This window comes from Rattus norvegicus, chromosome 2 (genome assembly GCF_021556685.1).
Source record: "Rattus norvegicus strain SHRSP/BbbUtx chromosome 2, alternate assembly SHRSP_T2T, whole genome shotgun sequence".
In the NCBI taxonomy this organism is placed as follows: Eukaryota; Metazoa; Chordata; class Mammalia; order Rodentia; family Muridae; genus Rattus; species Rattus norvegicus.
Genome location: NC_141535.1, coordinates 249,267,863 through 249,287,970, shown reverse-complemented (window position 1 = coordinate 249,287,970; position 20,108 = coordinate 249,267,863). Strand labels below are relative to the sequence as shown.

General features: G+C 40.5%; 1 protein-coding gene and 1 pseudogene across 10 annotated transcripts in view; one reads left to right on the top strand and one right to left on the bottom strand.

The window, feature by feature from the left end:
* The window catches only part of Ankrd13c (ankyrin repeat domain 13C), a 47,305-nt gene extending 28,663 nt beyond the window's left edge, over window positions 1-18,642 (bottom strand). For 6 of the 10 annotated variants that reach the window (XR_015668751.1, XR_015668753.1, XR_015668754.1 and 3 more), the window contains exons 1-3: window positions 17,676-18,642; window positions 5,964-6,005; window positions 2,864-2,968 (exon numbers count right to left, since the gene is read on the bottom strand). Coding sequence is in view for 4 of the 10 variants with exons in the window: in XM_087633772.1 (XP_087489898.1) it covers window positions 2,864-2,968; window positions 5,964-6,005; window positions 17,676-18,102 (574 nt within the window). In the remaining 6 variants the exon portion in view is untranslated. 10 annotated transcript variants of the gene reach the window in all.
* On the top strand, window positions 9,912-10,213 carry LOC147996639 (large ribosomal subunit protein eL42-like; annotated as a pseudogene).
* Window positions 18,643-20,108: the final 1,466 nt, after the last annotated feature.

The window sequence follows — 20,108 nt, the reverse complement described above, 5'->3', positions numbered from 1 at the left end:
TATACCATGACATAAACCCACACAAATAAATAATTGACAAATAAATCTAGAAACCAAAGATAGCCCCGTGTACACAAAAAGCCATGACTGTCTGCATCAGGAAGTGCTAGGAATTATGGGACAGAGATAAGTAAAGTTATGTCCATTTTTCCCCATATGTGCTTATGTCATTATAGTTCATCAGGTAAACGTTTTAAGGCAGAAAACCAATATAACATTAAAATCTTAAACTGAAATTAAATAGTCCTTGAGAAGTAGTTTAGCATTTTCTAATTATTTTTTCTTCTCCTTTTTCATTTTTAGAGACCACCTCTCCTGTAGCCTAGGCTGGCCTAGAACTTAATATGTAACAGAAGATGGCCTCAACTTCTGATCCTTCTGCCTCCACCTTCCCAGAGCTCACAAGCCCAATTTATACAGTGTTGGAGATCAAACCCAGGGATTTATAAATATTATGTATTCTACTAAGTGAGCTACAGTAAGTACCAGCCCTGATTGCTTATTCTATAGCACAAAACATTAACAAAATTAGCAGAAATTAAACAAAAAGGCAAGTAGATCACAAAGCTTTTGCTAATAATTAATATTTTGACACACCAAAAAAAGTAATTGTCTATGCCATAAAAAATTTCAAGACAGCACAGCAAAATGAAGACTGAAAAGCCATCCCCTTAAACACCATCACAAATACAATTTCAAATTGACATTCCTAAATACCATTGGTTCAGTTAAGGCTCCTTTAAGAGTTAAAAGAGAGTTCTTTTTGTTGTTTGCTTCTTTTGTAAGGCAGAGTCTGATAAGTAGCCCAGGCTATCCTGGAGCTCACAACCTCCTGCTTCTACCTACAAGTGCTGGGACTATTTTAGGAGTTAAATACCTCTCTAATGTGATAGGCTGTAGTGAAATATAAAATTGAGAAACTACATCCCTATCCTGAAATTGGTTTTCCATGAGAATTGTTTCCTGGCTCTCTTCACAGATGATAAACTCAAAATGACAAAGTCTCATGCCTTGTTTTCTTCACTTTAATAAACAAAGGGGTTTTACACATGCTTTCACTGTGAATGATCCTTGGAAGTTCCAGTCTTCACTAGCTCTCCCTTCACTCCACTAACTGGTTAGGACAAGCTGCTACTCCATTCTCAATGACTTCAATATGTACATTTTAACTTTCCCTGAAATAATTCACTGGTAAGAACTATTTCTTACTCTCATATGGATTTCTGATTATTTGTCCACAAAGATAACTGTCAATGTATTATAAAAAAGCACATGTGCCAATTTATCTGTAAAAATACCATAGCATTATCATCATATATTACATTTTTCAGTCAAATACAGCCTCATCATCCATTCAAAGTTGTCTGAGAAATTCAGGCAATCTGCAATTTAATATATGGATTACATACAGAACTGAATCCTAACAAAGAATCCAGAGAAATTCAAAACTTAGTACAATAGATTGAGTCCACATAGCAGCCTGAAAATACTCAATGCTACATAATTCTTCAATAAACATGACAATTTTTCTTCTACATAGCTATTCTTCATTGATCTTTCCCACCTGAACTATGAAATAATAGTACCAGGGAGATGATGCTTCCTTTCAAACTAACAGATATACTTGATAAAAATAAGATCTGTGTATCTGGTATGATGGTTGTTGTTTAACAGTATGTTCAGAGATTAAAATATTTAATTCTGCAGGAAGCTCCTTAAGCAAGAAGTGAATAGCTTCACTCAGAAGTCCCTGAAACTGACCAGATTCACTAGGACCCTCCTCCCTACCAGAGTTAGTAATAAAAGCTGAGAGTCCCTCTCACATGAAGTTAAGCCAAGCTGCAAAGAAGACTAATCAGACCCAACCAGCTGCCTAGAAGAAACAGAAACCAGCTAAGCTGCCTGGGAGAGGTTTAGAATAACTGAAGAGGCACCTGGAAAAGACACTCTGGAACCTGTTGATCTGTGCTCCAGATTCTGAGTTTTGTGAGCTGGGATAGGCTTTGGTGATAAGTTGTCTTTGAGTCATTTTTTTTTCCTCTTTTTCAGAGCTGGGGACTGAACCCAGGGCCTTGCGCTTGCTAGGCAAGCGCTCTACCACTGAGCTAAAATCCCTAACCCCCTTTGAGTCATTTCTGCTCCTATAAATAAGCCCTCACCCATATTTCTGTAAGTAATATCAATAAAACTCACTGATTCACCAAGCTGGACTTTGGTGGTATCTGTACCTAAGGAAAAAATAGATAAAAGCCAAATTGTGTGCTAAGGAGATTCTAGATGGCTTTAAAGTCTAAGTGGCAGTTCACGTAGAACAAGACAAGTAAAGAAGGGAGGAAGCTACAGCCACTGTGCCAACCAAGAGCCCCTCTGACCCAGGGAGCACTGCAGTAGGTGCAGCTGGGGAAAGCAGAGTCACATTCACCTTTAGCCTGGCTAGATCTGAGCAAATTGAGTCTGTCCTGAATTTATCAGGTATAGAGAAATGTAGGGAGGCACCATGAAAGATCTCCAGGACAAGGAAACAAAATGGCTCAAAGAATAAACCAAGAAACAGCACATTTCCTAGCTTCCAGCAAAGTCTACATCCACCAAAAGTAGGTAAGTGCTGTTAACATCATGATTAGTTTTTATTTTAATTAGTATACTAATAATTAAACAGAAATAATAATTTGCAAGAAAAAACAATGAAGTCTTGACCTCTGAAGGCTGAAAGGAGGAGGTTTCTCCATGACTCAACTGTTTTGCTGCTCAATGCTGGGGTTCCCAGTCATGGGTAAGTCACGGTTAAGTTTGCAGATTGCTGAGAAGTCACACAAGAAAACTATCTCAACACACCAATTTGTATTTTTAAAGTACTGCTTACTCATCTGTCTGTCTCCATAGCTGATGGCTTCCGCCAGAGGGCTCCATCCCTGAGCATTTTTCACCTTTACTGGAGCATTGTGAGCCAACAGTAAATGTGCACATTCTGCAACATAAAATAGGAATAATTATCAGACATACAATGTCCAGAATCTTTAAATATGAGTGGTATGCAAAATAAACTAGATTACTACATATGTCAAATAATGCTCTTCTATGTATAACCTATAAACTCCCATGGTATAATAAGGTTGTCTAAGTTCCCCAGAGTCAAAGGAACTCAATCTATCTAAAAGTAAATTGGATACTCTCTGAAAAATATTGTTTGTCTCCAAAGAATACTTGAAGAGTGCTTATATGAACTAAAGATAACCTATGAACCATAAGAGTAATTTATACAAATATCTACAGTTCAGCTGAGCATGGTAGTGCATGCTTTTAATCTAAGCATTTGGGAAGCAGAGGGAGGTGGATTACTGAGTTATTTGGAGGCTAGCCTGGTTGGCACCTTGAGTTCCAGACATGCCAGGGCAAACTGGTAAAACCGTGTCTCAAGAAAACATCTACAACCCAAAAAGACCCAAAGGAGAATGTGCTCATCTGCTATGTCAATGAAATGCTAATTATTTATTTCAGGAAGAAAAAAAATGCCTTTAACAGGAACTACGCTGGATACCCTAGACCTGTATCTTGAACTTGCCTATCTCAGTCAATTTATACCACTATTCCCCAGACCCTTAACTGAGCCTGTTTTCTCAGATAATTTTTTTAAATGATTTTATTTACTTTATGTATGTGAGTATACTGTAGCTGTCTTCAGACACACCAGAAGAGGGCATCAGTTCCTGTTGCAGATCACTGTGAGCCCCTATGTAGCAACTCAGAACCTCTGGACGGCTGAGCCATCTCTCCAGCCCTCAGTTAATCTTTAGGACCTATCTTTATAGAAGATATCACATGTACTTTACAGAGTTTCTAGGCAGTCAGATTTAAAGCTTTGGTGTGCGCAAAGGATTGACTTAATTACTAGAAAACTTTTATTTCAAACTGTGCTGCGTTTAAACATTCCTAAAATAAGGTTCTCAAAGTCTGAACCAATTCCAGCTGAGTCATGTTGAACTGAATTATCTTCTTACTTTCCATGGGTCGTTACTTTGCTGGCCTTAGCTGCAGAGACCCCACCCTGATGTAGAAGACTGTCTTTGCAGGGCATGGTGGCTCACTCCTTAATTAAACTCTCCAAGACAAGGCAGATGGATGTCAAGGTAGATGAGTGCCAGGCAGGCTTGATCTACCATAGTGAAGCCAGCCAGGGCTACATAGTGAGTACACACTGGCAAACCACATGTTCATCATAGGTCCTAATAATGCATAGTCTCATGCACAGTGCTAGAGGACTATATGGTTATCAAAGAGAAACACTACAGCAAGAAGACAGGAGCAACAGAAATGGTCAGTGTCACGACCAAACTAAGAAACTGAATGACCAGCTGGAACACATGTAAGGGTGAACTTTTTTCTAGAAAAATGTTATTTCTGTCAACAAGTAATAAAAATGGAGAAGTATACTGTGGAGGAAAGATCTCAGTGGACATCCACACAGCGTCAAAGTGTCACTCCAAGACTACTAACTAATAGAGCAGAATGTCTACAGCTGCCACAGTTGTAGCCCATCACCAGCAAGTGAAAGAACTTAGAAACTGACCGTGAAAAGCAGTGTGGCAAAGCATGCCAGGCAGCTTTCACTCTGGTGAACCAAAGCTGAGGTTTTGTGCTACAAGGAAGGCATGAAGATGAAAAGGATAACCTCTGGATTATAAATATGGAATTAATATTTTTATATTACTATCAGAAAAAAGGTTTTTTGTTCATCTTTCACACCTGAATTCTGACTAAGTCTGTTTGTTTACACTAATAACATTAGCAAAGAAGCTTTTTCAAATATGTATTTTAGTTTTTTTTTTTTTTCTTCTGGAGCTGGGGACCAAACCCAGAGCCTTGCGCTTGCTAGGCAAGCGCTCTACCACTGAGCTAAATCCCCAACCCCCAAATATGTATTTTGTTATTCATGTGCATGTACATATGTGCACATCTGTGTTTGTATTCCTGAGGAGACCAGAAGAATGTCAGATCCCTTGGAGCCAGTTACGAACTTTTAATTTAAAATGCTTAATCTAAAAATATTTTTAAGGGACTAGAGATATGGCTCAATGGTTAAGAACACTTTCTGATGTTCTAAAGAACCTCAGTTCAATTCTCAGCCACCTATAACACCACCTCTAAGGAATCTGACATTCTTCTGGCCTCCAACTGTGCTAGGCGCAAACTAATACAGAGATATACATGCAATTAAAACACATAAAATATATATACATATATACATATTTTTTAAAGGGGTATTAACAACACTGTTTGCAGGGCCTGAATCATCTATTCAAGTCTTTCCCAAGATTCTTTCCACTAGGTGCTTGTCTCTTAAAAAACTCATTAAGTGGGAACCTCAAATACCTGTGGATCCAACTCACCACAATACTATGCTTACCCCAACTTCAAAGATACAGCACATGCTAGTACTGCACGGTTCTAGGGTAAACTGCCAATTTTAATTCAATTTTTCTCAGACTTTACCTGGAAACACATTTTCTTATGGCTACTTATCAGTATTCCCTGAAACCAATGGTTTATGAAGTTTTTTTTTTTTATTTACTCATTTTATGTGTGTTTTGCCTGCATGTATGTCTGTGTACCATATTTATGCTTGGCACCTACAGAAGTCAGAAATGGGCTTGGGATTCCCTGGAAATAATATTTATAAACAGTTGTGGACCACTAGATGAGTAACAGGAAATTGAACCAAGTGCTCTTAACTACTGAGCCATTTCTCTAGCCCCTGGTTAAGTGATTTTCAGTGACAAAACTGAGGTTGACAAGATGACCCACTGGGTAAAGGCTCTTGCTACCAAGTGTGATAACCTGACTTTAATCCCTAGAACCCATATGCCAGGAGAACCAACATGGCATGAAGCCACATGCCATATACACAAATATGATTTTTTAACGACAACTGTGAGTGAAGTTAAACATTAAAAGTATTTACTAACCTTTATTTCCTAACATCACAGCAAGATGTAAAGGTGTGTTTCCTAAAATTGAAAACAAAATTAAATTAGAAGCCATAACAACATAAGAAATTTTATCTAAGTGTGGTTTCAGCTCCTTCAGGATTTTTATTGACAATTTTAAGCAGAAATAACACTTCTGTTTTCTGTGACAAATTCAAAAGGGGGCAAAAAGCACAACCCAGAGTACCTCCCCTGACCTGCCCAAAAGCAACCAGCAGAACATTCACTCTCTGAGATATTCCCAAAGACTTCAGATTCCTTCTGCTGCTCATCACACCAGTCTTTGTTCTTTTAGTAAATAAGTCGCATATCTACTCATGTGGGGACAGAAAACAATAAGAATCAGTCTTAATCCTTAAGCAGTTCCAAGTTCTTTCAACTGTATGAGACAACTGTTAAACACAAAGATATCAAGAATCTCTTTAGGGAGCTGCAGAGATGGGTCAGCAGTTAAGAGTATTGGTTGCTCTTCCATAGGACCCAAGTTCAGTTCCTAGCACCTGCATGGTAACTCACTACCAGTGGTAACTCCTGTTCTAGGGGATCTAAGGCCCTCTTTTGGTCTGTGTGGGAACTGCATACATGTGGTACACATGCAAACATGCAGGCAAATGCTCATATACATAAAATAAAAATACACAGAAATGAAAACGTAAAGCTAAAAATAAAGGAAACTAATTTCAATAAAAGAAGTAATTTGAATATGACCACTATCCTGTAGGAAAATGTTATTATGTTTAGGGTAAGCTGGTGAGGTGTTTTCAGCTCCTCTCACAATTCTGTACACAACCATTTCTCAGTATCCAAGAGTCAGTGCCACAACTGCCTACTGTGGACGACCTCCTAAGACATGATCAGCTTCTGCCTATGATGCACACATGGCTTTTGCATGCCTTACACCTGGAGATTATAGACCCAAAGACCATAAAGGCCACACATGGTAGCTATGCTAACTGTTTGGAGAAGTGACAAGAAGGAAAAACTCTACCAGCAACCAGAGAAGGATCTGTAGGTTCTCTGGACTATTCTTCCAACTTTTCTATGAGTATGAAATATTTCAGAATTAAAGTTAAAGATTCATTTTTAAAAACTTTTCAAAAAAGAAAAAATGTCTTTTGGGATGGCTCAGTGCTTGCTACATGAAAACCTGAATTTGAATCCCAGGGCAGATATGTTGGAAAGAGAAAACTGAATCCTGCAAATTGTCCTTTGACCATAGATGCATACATTGAAAATAAATGTTTTTTTTTTTTTAAAATCTCTCTTCAGTGCTTTTCCCTAAAATACAAAAGATATTTCTACCTTTGGGATCGCATCTAACATTAGATCAACATGAGTTCCTTATAGCTGTGGTAAGGCATGCCTGTAGTCACAGTAACAGTGAAGCAGAGACAAGAGGATTATAAATTCAAGGCCAGTGTGAACTTCATGCAACTCAAAAGAGAAAAAACAAAAACTTTTCCTTTATATCTTTAAATAGTTCTCTAATCCAGTTGCTCTTTTCATTTTCAAATAAAAAATATACACTATACTGTCTTTATATTATGCATTTTTTCAACTTACTACAATTCTATATTACTTTTAGTACAGTTTATAGATCACTCAATTTTCTATAGTATCAAGATACTGGTAAGTAAATTTAATTTACTTGACCTATATTTAAATTTTTCTGTTTATTTTTATACTGATTCATTTTCTTCAGTTTTAAAGATGTAATCCTTATAAATGGATTAATGAAAAAAATCAAGCAATTATTACCAAATCTCTCTTCTGTTTCTCCCAGGATTATTAACATCTTCTGTGAGAATGACCTTTTCTCTTGTAACAACCCAAATGCAGGATGCTCACCCATCCTGCAATATCACCCATCCTGCAATAAAGAATTCAGGTCTCCTAAGAGAAAGGAAAGCAGCACCCTCTATCTCTTCTCTATGGGTTCAAGGAAAGAGCATCCTAAACCCCTCTAAGCACTCACTGTAGCTGATAATCAGAGAGAGCACTTTCCTGTGAGATTCTCTTCAACAGAGAATTCAAGGAACTGGAAAAGTGAGGTTTGTTAAACAAAGTGAAAGATAAAATAGTATAAAATAACCCTGAAAATTGAGACACCAATTAAAGAAATTAAGGACCAAATACAAAGAAAGCACTAAACTTACAGGCCAGTTTAAATGTAGTAAGAACAAAGCATTAGTTAGTCAAACACTTGCCCTTTGCCCAACCCCACCCCCAACCCCCAGACAGGGTCTCTGTAGCCCTTGCTGTCCTTGAACTCAGATATCCACCTGCTTCTGCCTCAGAGCACTGGGATTAATTAAAGGTGTTGCACCACCATGCCTGGCAAACCAGACACATTTTTAGTTTCCCAGAGTGAATGAGGTAGCACCACCTTGCAGGCAGGGGCTTTTAACTGAACAAAAACAGTAAAGAGGAAGCCCCTTGAATGTGGGAATTCCCCTGTGCTCTGCTTCCTGGTCCTACCATGGCTGTAAGCATCCCCAGCATGGACACAAAGCCTGTCTCCCTCAGGGAGATGTTTATCGGGTATTTGATCACATGAAAAATAACTATACACCACCAATACAACTCAAGTTGGCAAGGTCAAAGCTATCTCCATGAAAATACTCAGTAATTCTCCTCATGAATTGAAAGCTGGTGTTAAAAATTTTATGAGAATATCAAGGAACCCAGAACATCATCAACTCAGAGTTGGCAAATGGCAAAGTTTTCCTGGAACCTAGCCTCAAGCTCATGTCTTCTGAATGGCTGCTCTTCGAACAGCCAATAGGACTGGTAACTTAGTGCCCTGAACCAGGTGTTTCAGACCTGATCTAAACAGCTGCCTGCATTTGGCTTCCAGGACAGAGCACTTTCTATTGACCACTCAACCTTCTAGAAGCAATCACATAACAACACTTTTGTTTAAATGCCCTCTCATAGTCAACTTAATTCTGGCATTACTGTATTTTACAATGTCAGGTTCATTAAAAAAAAAAAAACTAAACTAAAACAGCATATAATCAAGCAACCTCACTCTGGAATATAGTGGTTCTCATCCCATGGGTTAAGGCGCTGGAGGCTGAATGGCCCTTTCACAGCGGTTGCATATCAGATATTTATATTATGATTCCTAACACCAGCAAAATAAGTTATTAAGAGGCAACAGAAATTATTTTATTTGGGCCACCACAACATGATGAGCTGTATGAAAGGGTTGTGTAACATTACCATTCTGTCAGAGATGCCAGCACAAATGTACAAATGAAGATACAGAGTCAATCGAGTGCACACAGAAGTAGGTGGACTTTAAAATGAGCACACACAGGAACATCACTCACCACAAAGCTTTAGTCTCTTCTCTGGCAACATGGATAGAAATGGAAGACATATTAAAGGAAGGGAGATAAGCTGGGAATACCAACACAAATACTGCTGTCTTTACACTTGGTGAAGGTAAAAATGTCAGTTACAAAGAACAGAAAGACAAACCCTGGTGTCTTTCATCTGTAGATGCTACAGGAGCTAAACCAGCAGACACTGAATGCAGAATGGACAATGGCACCGAACACAGCTGAGGTGTTTCTGGCACAATAAAGCAATGACAGCCTACAGCTATGATATAGGGTAATGGAGGTTAGAATCTGAGGGTTCCCAAGACACAGAAAATGAAAACATCTAAGAAAATAGAAATGCTAATTATGCTGATTTGGTCATTAAACAATGAACACATTACTCCATAATTATGTGGAAATATTGTATCAATGAAAAAAATGCTGCTTCTATCAAAATTAGGACTTCAGAAAACGAAGTGCATTGTCCAAACTAATGACAAGAGCAGCTTACAACATTTTAATTAAATATATAAGTTTCTGATAAACTTCCATTGCTGCTCTATCCTCTTTCTTTTTGAGCTATAGCACTCCTGCAAACATGGCGAACGTTCCTAAGACCCACTGGACATTTTGAAAGAAATGTGGAAAGCAACAACCCCACAAAGTGACACAGTACAAGAAGGGCAAGGATTCTTTGTATGCCCAGGGAAAGTGGCCTTATGACAGAAAACAGAGTGGCTACGGTGGGCAAACTAGGCCCATTTTCTGCAAAAAGGCTAAAACTACAAAGAAGATTGTGCTGAGACTGGAGTGTATTGAGTCCAACTGCAGATCAAGAGGTGCAAACATTTTGAACTGGAAGGTGACAAGAAGAGAAAGGGCCAAGTGATTCAGTTCTAAGCCAATTTTGTTATAAAGACAATAAAATCTTGACCTTTCAGTGTGTGTGTGTGTGTGTGTGTGTGTGTGTGTGTGTGTGTGTGTGTGTGTGTGTGTGTGTGTTTTCCAAAGGACCAAACTAAGGACTTCACTCTATTGAGTCCAGTACTCTATCTACCTCTCTGCTATACTCCGAACCTGAGACATGATTATAGAATACATATTATCCTAACTGGAATATCAGTATCTGGAAAAGTTTATAGCCATCCAGGTACTGATACATTCCAATAGACAGCATCAAAAGCTGAATGTGATCAGAGAAATAGTTTTAAGAAGTATGAATCTGGTAAACTTAAAATGACAGAATAAGTTTTCAAAATTCTAACTTGCCTTTTGTTTAGTTGGCTGATATTTGTCTTTTGAGATTTGTTTTCTGTGTAGCCCTGACTATATCTCAATCTGTAAACCACGCTGGTCTTAACACATAGAGACAGTGGAATAAAAGCATGGGCCACCACAGCTAAGCTAAGCCTTATCCTTTTAATTGATAGCAAACCTTATTCTTTTCTCCCCCCCCCCCCCCCCCCGGAGCTGGGGACCAAACCCAGGGCCTTGCGTTTGCTAGGCAAGCGCTCTACCACTGAGCTAAATCCCCAACCCCCAAACCTTATTCTTTTAATTGGCAGGAAATACAGTTTCGTGCCATATGGGCTCAAACTCGGCTCATTTACTTTCCAGAAAAAAAAAATCTGCCAAACACCTAATTTGTCTATAAGCTGCATGCTCTCCCCCAAGAAAAAAATGTTGTTTTGTGGAGAAAGGGTATGTAGTTCACCTGTAGCCACCTTCAGAAATGTTTTTTCCAAACTATTCTCAGCATACAGAGGAGTGTTGTACATAGCACCTACATGGCTTCAAGAACACCCCAGAGGCAAGCGTTCAGTAAGGTTTCTGTGCTCAGTGCACAGTCCAGCACAAAGAAGGCAAGCAGTGACTTGTGTTATGAGACAATTTTGACCTATACACCTTAATTACAAAGTAAAGCAAAATATTACACATACCAGACCCGGTACAGTTCCAAGTTCTCCTGTTACATCTAAGCCCCATCCAGACAAGGAGGAAGAAATTCCCTCTCAGAAATGCTACTACTGTAGTAAATTTACAGAACGCCCTACATCCACCCCATCTCTCACTTCCAGTAACAGCCATTTACTCTAACACTGTTCCACGATACTATCTGCAGATATCTGCTGACTAGAACAGTAGGGTGAGCGAGCTTTGCAACCAGTCAGACCTCTGCTGAAAACCTCCTGACAGGACGGCATTCCATGGTACTACATAAAGAAGCCCTCAGAGTCTACAGCACACTTATGGCAAGGCTGCCTGCCTCTCAAGTCTCTAAGCTCCAGCCACATTTACTTTTCCTGCCCACTTCATCACAGTGTTCTCCCAGTCCATAATGGCAGTAACTTTGCATTTACTGTTTTTTGCTTGAGATGCTGTTCTAGACTCTGTTCTACTTGTTCTACATAACACTCTCATTAGCCCACCCCTCACTCAATATGACTCATTAATAGTCATAACATACATTCATTCAATTCACTGGTTGTCTACTCTCTGGCTCTTCAACTAGCATTTAGCACCACAAGAACAGGAATTATGATAATCTGTTCACCTCTGCATCTACAGCATCAAAAACACTACCACATATTAGAAGACCATTGAATAAATCAATCAACTAAGTAAAGGAAAAAAATACTGGAAACTATTAAGAACGAAGAGAGCAGTCTCAAATCTCTCAAAAATATTTTCACTCTAGAACAAGACTGATTCCTTTGAACTGTCCTTGAAAACCAACCAAAAGATACACAAAAGACATTGCCAAAACTCTTGTCAAGAAATCTTGCCCTCTATTATACTGACAGACAGTATTACTACACCATCAAGTTAAATCCTCAAAAATCTACCTAAACCTCAAGAATAAAGAAGCTCTTGCAACCCACAAAACTGACACCAGCCAACAGAATCAAAGGCAGAAATCACCAAATCTTCCAAATACACCAGCAACTTTTTACGGCTGGTATGAGCACTTCACACACTCAGCAATCTCACCACTGTCGGGTACCTCAAAGCTTCTAACAGTCAGGAAGATCTGATTAACTTGGGAATGTTTAACTTGGGGAAAAAACAAAACTACATGTCTACCAAGCAAGAACTATAATCTATTTGTACCATTTTTAATTCTGAAGTACTGAATAGCAAAATCACTAAAGTTCATTATAAACACAAACTGTCCAAACTACTAAGGGCAAATGTGACTCAAATAAACCTTGACACTTAATGTAAAGGCTATACTCCATCCTTTTTTTTATTTACATGTGTATGTGTGTTTCTATGCATGTAGGCATATGCACCCACAGAAGCCAAAAAAGGATGTCAGGTCCCTTATACTCATTGCAGGCAGCTATGAGCTGACAACATGAATGCTGGGAACCAAACTTCAGCCCTCTCTAAGAGTATCAAGTGCTCTTAACCACTAAGGCATCTCTTTGGTGCCTCAATCTTTAATTTCACATTAAAGGAGAAAACAATTTATTTGGCTGGGCAGTGATACCTCACACTTTTAATCCCAACACTGGGGAAGCAGAAGCAGACAGATCTCTGTGTGTTTGAGGCTACCCTGACCCACAGAGCTAGTTCTAGGATAGCCAAGGCTAAACAGAGAAATCCTGTCTTGAAAAAAAAAAAAAAAAAAAAAGGAAGATCTAATAAAGGTATAGTAATTTTGTGTACTTTTAAATTTTTTTTTATTTTTTTTTTATTTTTTTTTCGGAGCTGGGGACTGAACCCAGGGCCTTGCGTTTGCTAGGCAAGCGCTCTACCACTGAGCTAAATCCCCAACCCCTTTGTGTACTTTTAGTGTGGTATAACTTCTCTCCTGTTCTCCAAAAACTGCTATTAAATAATCCACAAAGTAGAATCACTCGGAACACTTGAACATAAGATGGAGATATTCTGTCATATGTAACTTCTGTTTATAAGTCCAGTCAGTATACAGTTTTCTAAACATAATTAGAGGCTGTTGTCAACCAACATTTTATCAAGGAAAAAGCAATATATAACAAAAAAATTTACTAAAGATCAGTCCAAACTGAAGAAGCTAATGAACAATAAATGAAGGTAGTAACAGTCTAGAAGACAACAGGCTTTCCACATAAAACAAGGAGAAAAGACTACAGCAAAATAATTCATTAACTACAGAGCCTGTGTTTGAAAACTGCAAACTGGTTTTGGGAAGCAGAGGCAGGAAAATCTCAAACTTTAGGATAAAGCCCAGACTATACAATAAGACCTGTCTCAAAAATTGGATGGATAGGTAACAGGAAGACAGATAACTGCAAGAAGGGATAAGGCCAGGTAACAGTAGATCACTTGCTCTTCTAAAACACAATATTAAAAATAATTGTGGGCTAGAGAGATGGCTTAGTGGTTAAGAGCACTTGCTGTTCTTCCAGAAAACACAAGTTTGGTTCCCAACACCTACACCAGGCTACTCACAACCAACTGTTAATTCAAGCTCTAGGAGAAATGATACCTCTGGCCTCTACAGGTATCTGCACTCACATGTACATACCCACATATAGACAGGACAAACACTCTTGGACACGTAACTAAAAGTAATAAAAACTGGCCAGGTATAGTGGACAGTCAAGGCTACATAGTGCTGGCCTATCTCCAATAAATAAATAAATATCTTTTTCTTAACCTTTAGGTTTTTTAAAAAATATATTTGCTTTTTAATTGTCATTTACGAGCATGTGTGTTATGTTTACTGTATTCGATCAGGTACCTGAAGTCTACATGGATCCCCTGGCAATACAAGCTACAAGGGGCTGTAAGTAGCCAAATATAGGAACTGGAAATTGCACTGGGTCCTCTGAAAGAGCAGCAAATCCTCTGAACCCTGGTACCACTGCCCAAGCCCTATTTTGGACTGTGAAGCTGTGCAAGGCCACCCAAGCCACTGCAGTTCCAGAAACAATCAGAGCAGAGTGCCATCCTTACCAGGAAGATGAACAGACTAGGATTCCATGGACAGAAAGTCACTATAGGGTTTTATCTACTGATTTAAAATACTAAGTATTTACTGCATTTTACAAACCATCTGTGGTGTGGTGGTTTGAATACGCTTTGCCCTTAGGGAGTGGTACTGTTAAAGATGTGGCCTTGTTGGAGGAAGTGTGTCACTGTGGGGGTGGGCTTCAGCTCCTCCTGCACCTTACCTGCCACCAAGGTGTCCTGCTCCCACCTTGATGATAATGAACCTCTGAACCAGCCCCAATGAAATGTTCTCTTTTATAAAAGATGCCTTGGATATGGTGTCTCTTCACAGCAGTGGAAACCCTAAGACACCATCTGAAACATTTCACAGAGCATATCATATGGATACAGAAGAAAGCACCGACTGGAAAATGGGGGCAGATGACAGCTCCTGCAAAGATTCTAAAGGCCATGGTGTGGATGAATGACCTAGGCACTCATTTGTGCCATTCCACAAAGAAATCTAAAAACATGCAGAAGTTCTGTAGAAACTGAAAGCTACCTAGTGACAAATCTTTCTACAAGGCTCCTAATAGCTGAGAAAAATAACCAGGGGCTACAAACTTCTTTCTATTAGAAATACTAAGTGGAAAATATTCACAAAAGTACTCTACTGCAAAGCAAAGCAAAAAAAAAAAAAAAAAAAAACAAAACAAATATTAGAACTGACTTTCCTGCAACACAGTGGCCATATCCCCACCAGCAGGAATTCATGAAGAGGTTGATATGTATGAGATTAGGGATTCTAGGAACTACTTCTATTTCTTCTTTCTCTCATTTTCTCCTCCCCAGCCCCCTCCTTTTTGTCTGTCTGTCTGCTTTCTGAGACAGGGTTTTTCTGTGCAGTCCTGTCCACCCTGGAACTAAATCTGTACACTAAACTGGTCTCCATCTCAGAGATCCTCCTGCCTCTGCCTATAAGAATGCTAGAATTAAAGGCATGGGTCACCACTTCCCAGTCATCATTTCTAATTCTAGCCTCATTTGCATATTGCATATGAAACCATAGCAAAGTTCTGAACCCCCCTGGACTCTTTTTGATAGAAACTCTGTAAGAGCCTTTTAAGAAAATCATTTGACAACGTCCATTTAAAAAGTAAAAGTACAGGGTTGGATTCAACTGGTAAAATGTCTGCTAGACAACCCTGAGGACCTGAGTTTGAGTCTTTGATAAGAAAGTTGGGTATGGGGCTGGAGAGATGGCTCAGCAGTTGAGTGCACTAGCAGCACTAACTAAATTTCCATGTGACCCAGGTTCAGTACCCAGCATCCACATGGCAGCCCACATTTGTCTGAAATTCCACAATCTGACATCCTCACACAAACATGCAGGCAGAACACCAATGCACATAAAAAAAAAAAAATCAGTTTTTTAAAAAGTTGGATATGGTGGCACATGCTTGAAATCCCAGACTTGTGGAAATAAAGAAAGGCACATAAAATAAAGTCTAAAGGAAAAATTTAGGGCAGGGGTGGGGCTGGGGAGCATCTAAAGTAAAAGTTACACTTCAGTAATGGAACAGGATACAGACAAGACAGCTCTGTAGGTATTGACACTCCCAAGCCAGACAACCTGAGTCCAATCCCAGGACCTACTCAATGAAGGAGAGACTTAATTCAAGTTGTCCTTGGATCTCTACATATAGGTATACAGAAATATATTTGGTTAAAAAAATTACTGATCTTAGAGTTTAATGGGGGACATTATGAAACTACAGGAGAGCACAGCAGTGCCTCTTCCCTGAGTATGCAAGGAAGAGGAATGGTTGCACTTTTTACAGGCAGGAGCCCACAGCTGCTTTGATCATAAGTGATTTAAAGACAGTTACATGAAATACAAATATTTCATTCATACAGTGAATTTCGGTGGGTAAAGGACAGCAGTCTAAAAATACATAGAATTCTAATTACTCTGAAAAGAATTTAGCTTTTAAAAAAATGCTAAATATGGGACTAGAAGCCCAATGATCAGCAATTCCAACATTTCAGTAATCCACTCATCTCTTCTCTAAAAGAGCATTAACTTAATGTTTTGACCATTTTCAAAGCGACTTTCAGGCATGTAACTAAGTTTTAATGGCAAAGACAAAACATAGCTACTACTAGACCATGTCTAAGTAACACCCTACTAACCAGTACACTAGGACTACAACTCAACTTTTTAAGTCAGGATCTAATTCTCAGTAGCTGTCAAATGTGCTTGTTACAACAGCAAAATAAAATAAAATAAAAGTAGAAATGAGAACTTGGAGACAGCCTCTGAGTGTTTTTGTATTTATGATAAACGATAGATGGTGGCATTATGACTATAGATAGTATTACAATTCAAAAGATGAAGACAGAAAACTGAACTGAAATAATTATTCATTTTTTTTATTTTCTATTTTTGTTCTACTTTCAGATAAGAAACCTACAAACCAATGACATTCAGGAAGCTTATTTTCACAGGTGGTATTGCATTAATGTGCAAAATCATGTTGTGCACTAATATACAATACCATCTTGACCAGTTTACCTAACGTATAACTGTCAGGTTAAAAACAGCTGCCAACAATATTTGCTAACTATTTTCAACTTAAAATGGCTTGTTAATAAAACGTTGAAAAATAGTTTCAACAGTTATGATTACACAAGGCCTTAGATTCAATCCCAGAACCATAAAAAAAAGGGGGGTAGGGAATAAATCTTTAAAAAAAAAAGCTTGTTGCTTGGGGGGGGGGGGATCAGCTGACAAGATATGGCCAAAAGCAGATACTGATACCGTTCATTACCAAGTATACCATGCTTTCTCAAACATGTCACTAAGACTTTAGAATGAAAACTATAATACTGTCTTTAGTCTGGGTCAAGACGAAACATTTTTCCTAGTGTGGAAAATTGAGAAAGTCCCTTCAATTGCTTTGGGAAATTAAATGTAGACACTATTTCTGTGTGGCTTTCAAACACCAGTGTTTACAGCACGAGGACAGTAATAGATAAAACTCACAGCTAGCTGCACTAGGGTTCTCTACCTGGCTGATGAAGACGGGCAATGCACATGGTCAAACTTAGAGCTCCAAGGAGGAAGGATGGGAAAGGAAACGTCCCCTAAAGCCAAGACCTGTCTGGAGATGAGATAGCCTGACGTTTTGGCACATGAAAAGGCGGCCGCAGAGACAAGGCAACTTGTCCCGAGATGCTCAGGTGGACAGGAAAAAAACATCCTTTCTGCACCTGTAAGACTCAAAACTCCTGACCCCTGACACGGGGCACCTGAAAGACTGGGGGTGTTTTCTGCCAGAGGAAAATACGGTACGCGAGCAGGAGCCGGGAACCCAAGGCCGACGGTCACCCCCCCCCAACCCCCAGTGGACAGAAATCGGACAAAGCCAGAGAAGCTCACCGTGATTATCTTTCTGTCCGATATTGTGCGTGCGGATAAGCGAGGACAGTCTCCTCACGTCCCCCTTAAAGACGCACTCGTGCACCGGGTAGAGCGAGGGGCAGCTGCCTCCGTCAGCCACCACAACCGGGTTACTGCCCAGGCAGGCCGGAGCCGGGCAGGTGGCAGTCACTGCGTTGTGCTGCGGCGGGGCCGGAACGCCGGGGCCGGGCGCAGTGGGCGCCTTCAGCTGCAGCCGGTGGTGGTGGCTGAAGATCTTATGGCAGGCCTTGCCGCCCTTGCCGCTGCCGCCCGCTCCGCTTCTGCCCCCGGTGAAGGCGCCGCCGAGCGCGGCCGTCGCCTCCTCCTCGCAGGGCTCCAGCACGTCCCCGTCCTCTTTGCTGGGTTTGTGGTCCCTCCGCAGGGAGCGGATCTTCTCCCCGGTCATCGCCGCCGCGGCGCGCGGGACAGGGTCCGGGAGGCTCACCGCGGGCCGAGCCGGCGCGGCGGCGACGCCGGGCGATTAGAGCGGCGGCCGCGAGCCTCGCACGCAGCATGAACTCCTGGGGCGACCGCGGGTCCGCGACACGCGCATCTCCCGGAGGCGGCGGCCCTCGTCTCAGACGAGGAAAGCCGCAGCTCAAGAGCCCGCGACCACACGACGCGGGGCGCCGCCGCCGCCTCCTCACTCGGAAAGACCCGGCGCAGCCATCTTCCCTTGGCTCCTCTCGCGAGAGCTCCGAAGGAAACGCCGAGGAGTATTAGCTGGCCTCTCCTGCGCTCGCGTCTGTGTCCGGCCAGCGCCCGCGCTCCCCTCGCACAGAGTTCCACGCTGGGGCGGGCCCTGCGGTTGGAGACCCAAGGCTCAGAACTCTAAACTGGTGCTCTGGGCCTTTGCAAAGAAGGAGGTCAACAGCAGTTACAAACTCTAGCTTAAAGGCTGAAACCCTGTTTGTGAACCTCCCTCAGAGCGACGTTGGAAGACACCACCGGATGTCGGATGTGACGTCACTGACCTGCGCTGGACAATCTTTCAGTAAACACTCGCTAAGAATCGGCTTGGTTCCCTAACCTGTGCTTGCCCTGACTGGCAAGGCTGTAGGGGAGGGAAGACAGCCAGGTAACACAGAAAAAGAGTTAAATTTAGTGTTGAAGGATCTGAAAGGTGATCTTAGAGAATTTAAGGCCTGACTTTGGAATTTAAAGACTGTTCATTACACCATGAGAGGAGGGTTTTCAAACAGTTGTTACTTGAGTGTATTTGGGACAAACGTCAGAGTTAAAGTATGTGGAGGATGCTTACTTGAGGAAGTGGAATAAATGTTTTAAATAAGTGGGCAGTAATCCAGGTGAGAGATGATGAAAGCATGCGCCGGGATGCAGTGAGTCCGGAAACGGCTTAAGACTCTTTAAAAATGAGTTCAAATTTAGCATATTGAGTTGAAGGTTCTTGGTGTTTGTCCACAGGGAGTTAGTTATACATTTCGTGAATTTGGACTTGGAATTAATTACACAGTAACCCAGAAGTGACTAGATGCTCCCAAAATACAGAACGTATAGAATGAATAGTCGAGATAATGAGTGGGAATCAAAGCACTGTGTGTGTGTGTGTGTGTGTGTGTGTGTGTGTGTGTGTGTGTGTGTGTGTGTGTTTTGAAACTGTGAACACTTAGAAGCCTAAACTGAACATTGTGGCTCACATCAATAAATGCCAGCACTCCAGCAACTGAGGCAGGGCAGAAGGATCACACATATTCTAAGTTAACCTGATCTACAGAGTGAATGCTGCCCCCAAATTAGTAGATGGGCCAGTGAGATGATTGGCCACCAAGCGTTCAATCCCTGGGACTCACATGGTGAAAGAAGAAAACCCACTCCAACAAACTGGTGCATACCCACATGCCAAAAAAAAAAAAAAAAAAGTCTAAAAAATTAATAAATAGTAGGTTGACAGGCAGAGTCATGTACCTAATTACTGGCTACTGCCTCTTGATAGATGTAAAAACTAAATGTTCTTCTAGTGAAATCAAACACCATAAACATTTTTTTTAAATTTATTCAACCTATTGTGGTAGTGTATGCTTGCAATCCCAGCACTCAGGAAACAGAGATAGGAAGGTCACAGCACTCTCAAAAAACAAGCATACCCATCCCTTTAAACAGTATGTAATGAGAAGTGACATCAAAATATGAGTGATATCGAAAATATTTAGTACAAGAAAAAGTGTAATTTCTGAAATTCTGTAGCATGCCAATATAACATAAGAGGGAAAGTTAGCAGAAATAAGATTTCAGAAAGTCTTTGTGGAGGGCTTGGAGAGGAGGATCAGCAATTGAGAGGAGTGGCTGCTTTTTCACAGGACCTGGGGTTCAGCTCCCAGCACCCACAGCTTACAACTGTCTGTAATTCCAGCAGTTTCAGAGGATCTAACACTCTCACATAGATATACATCC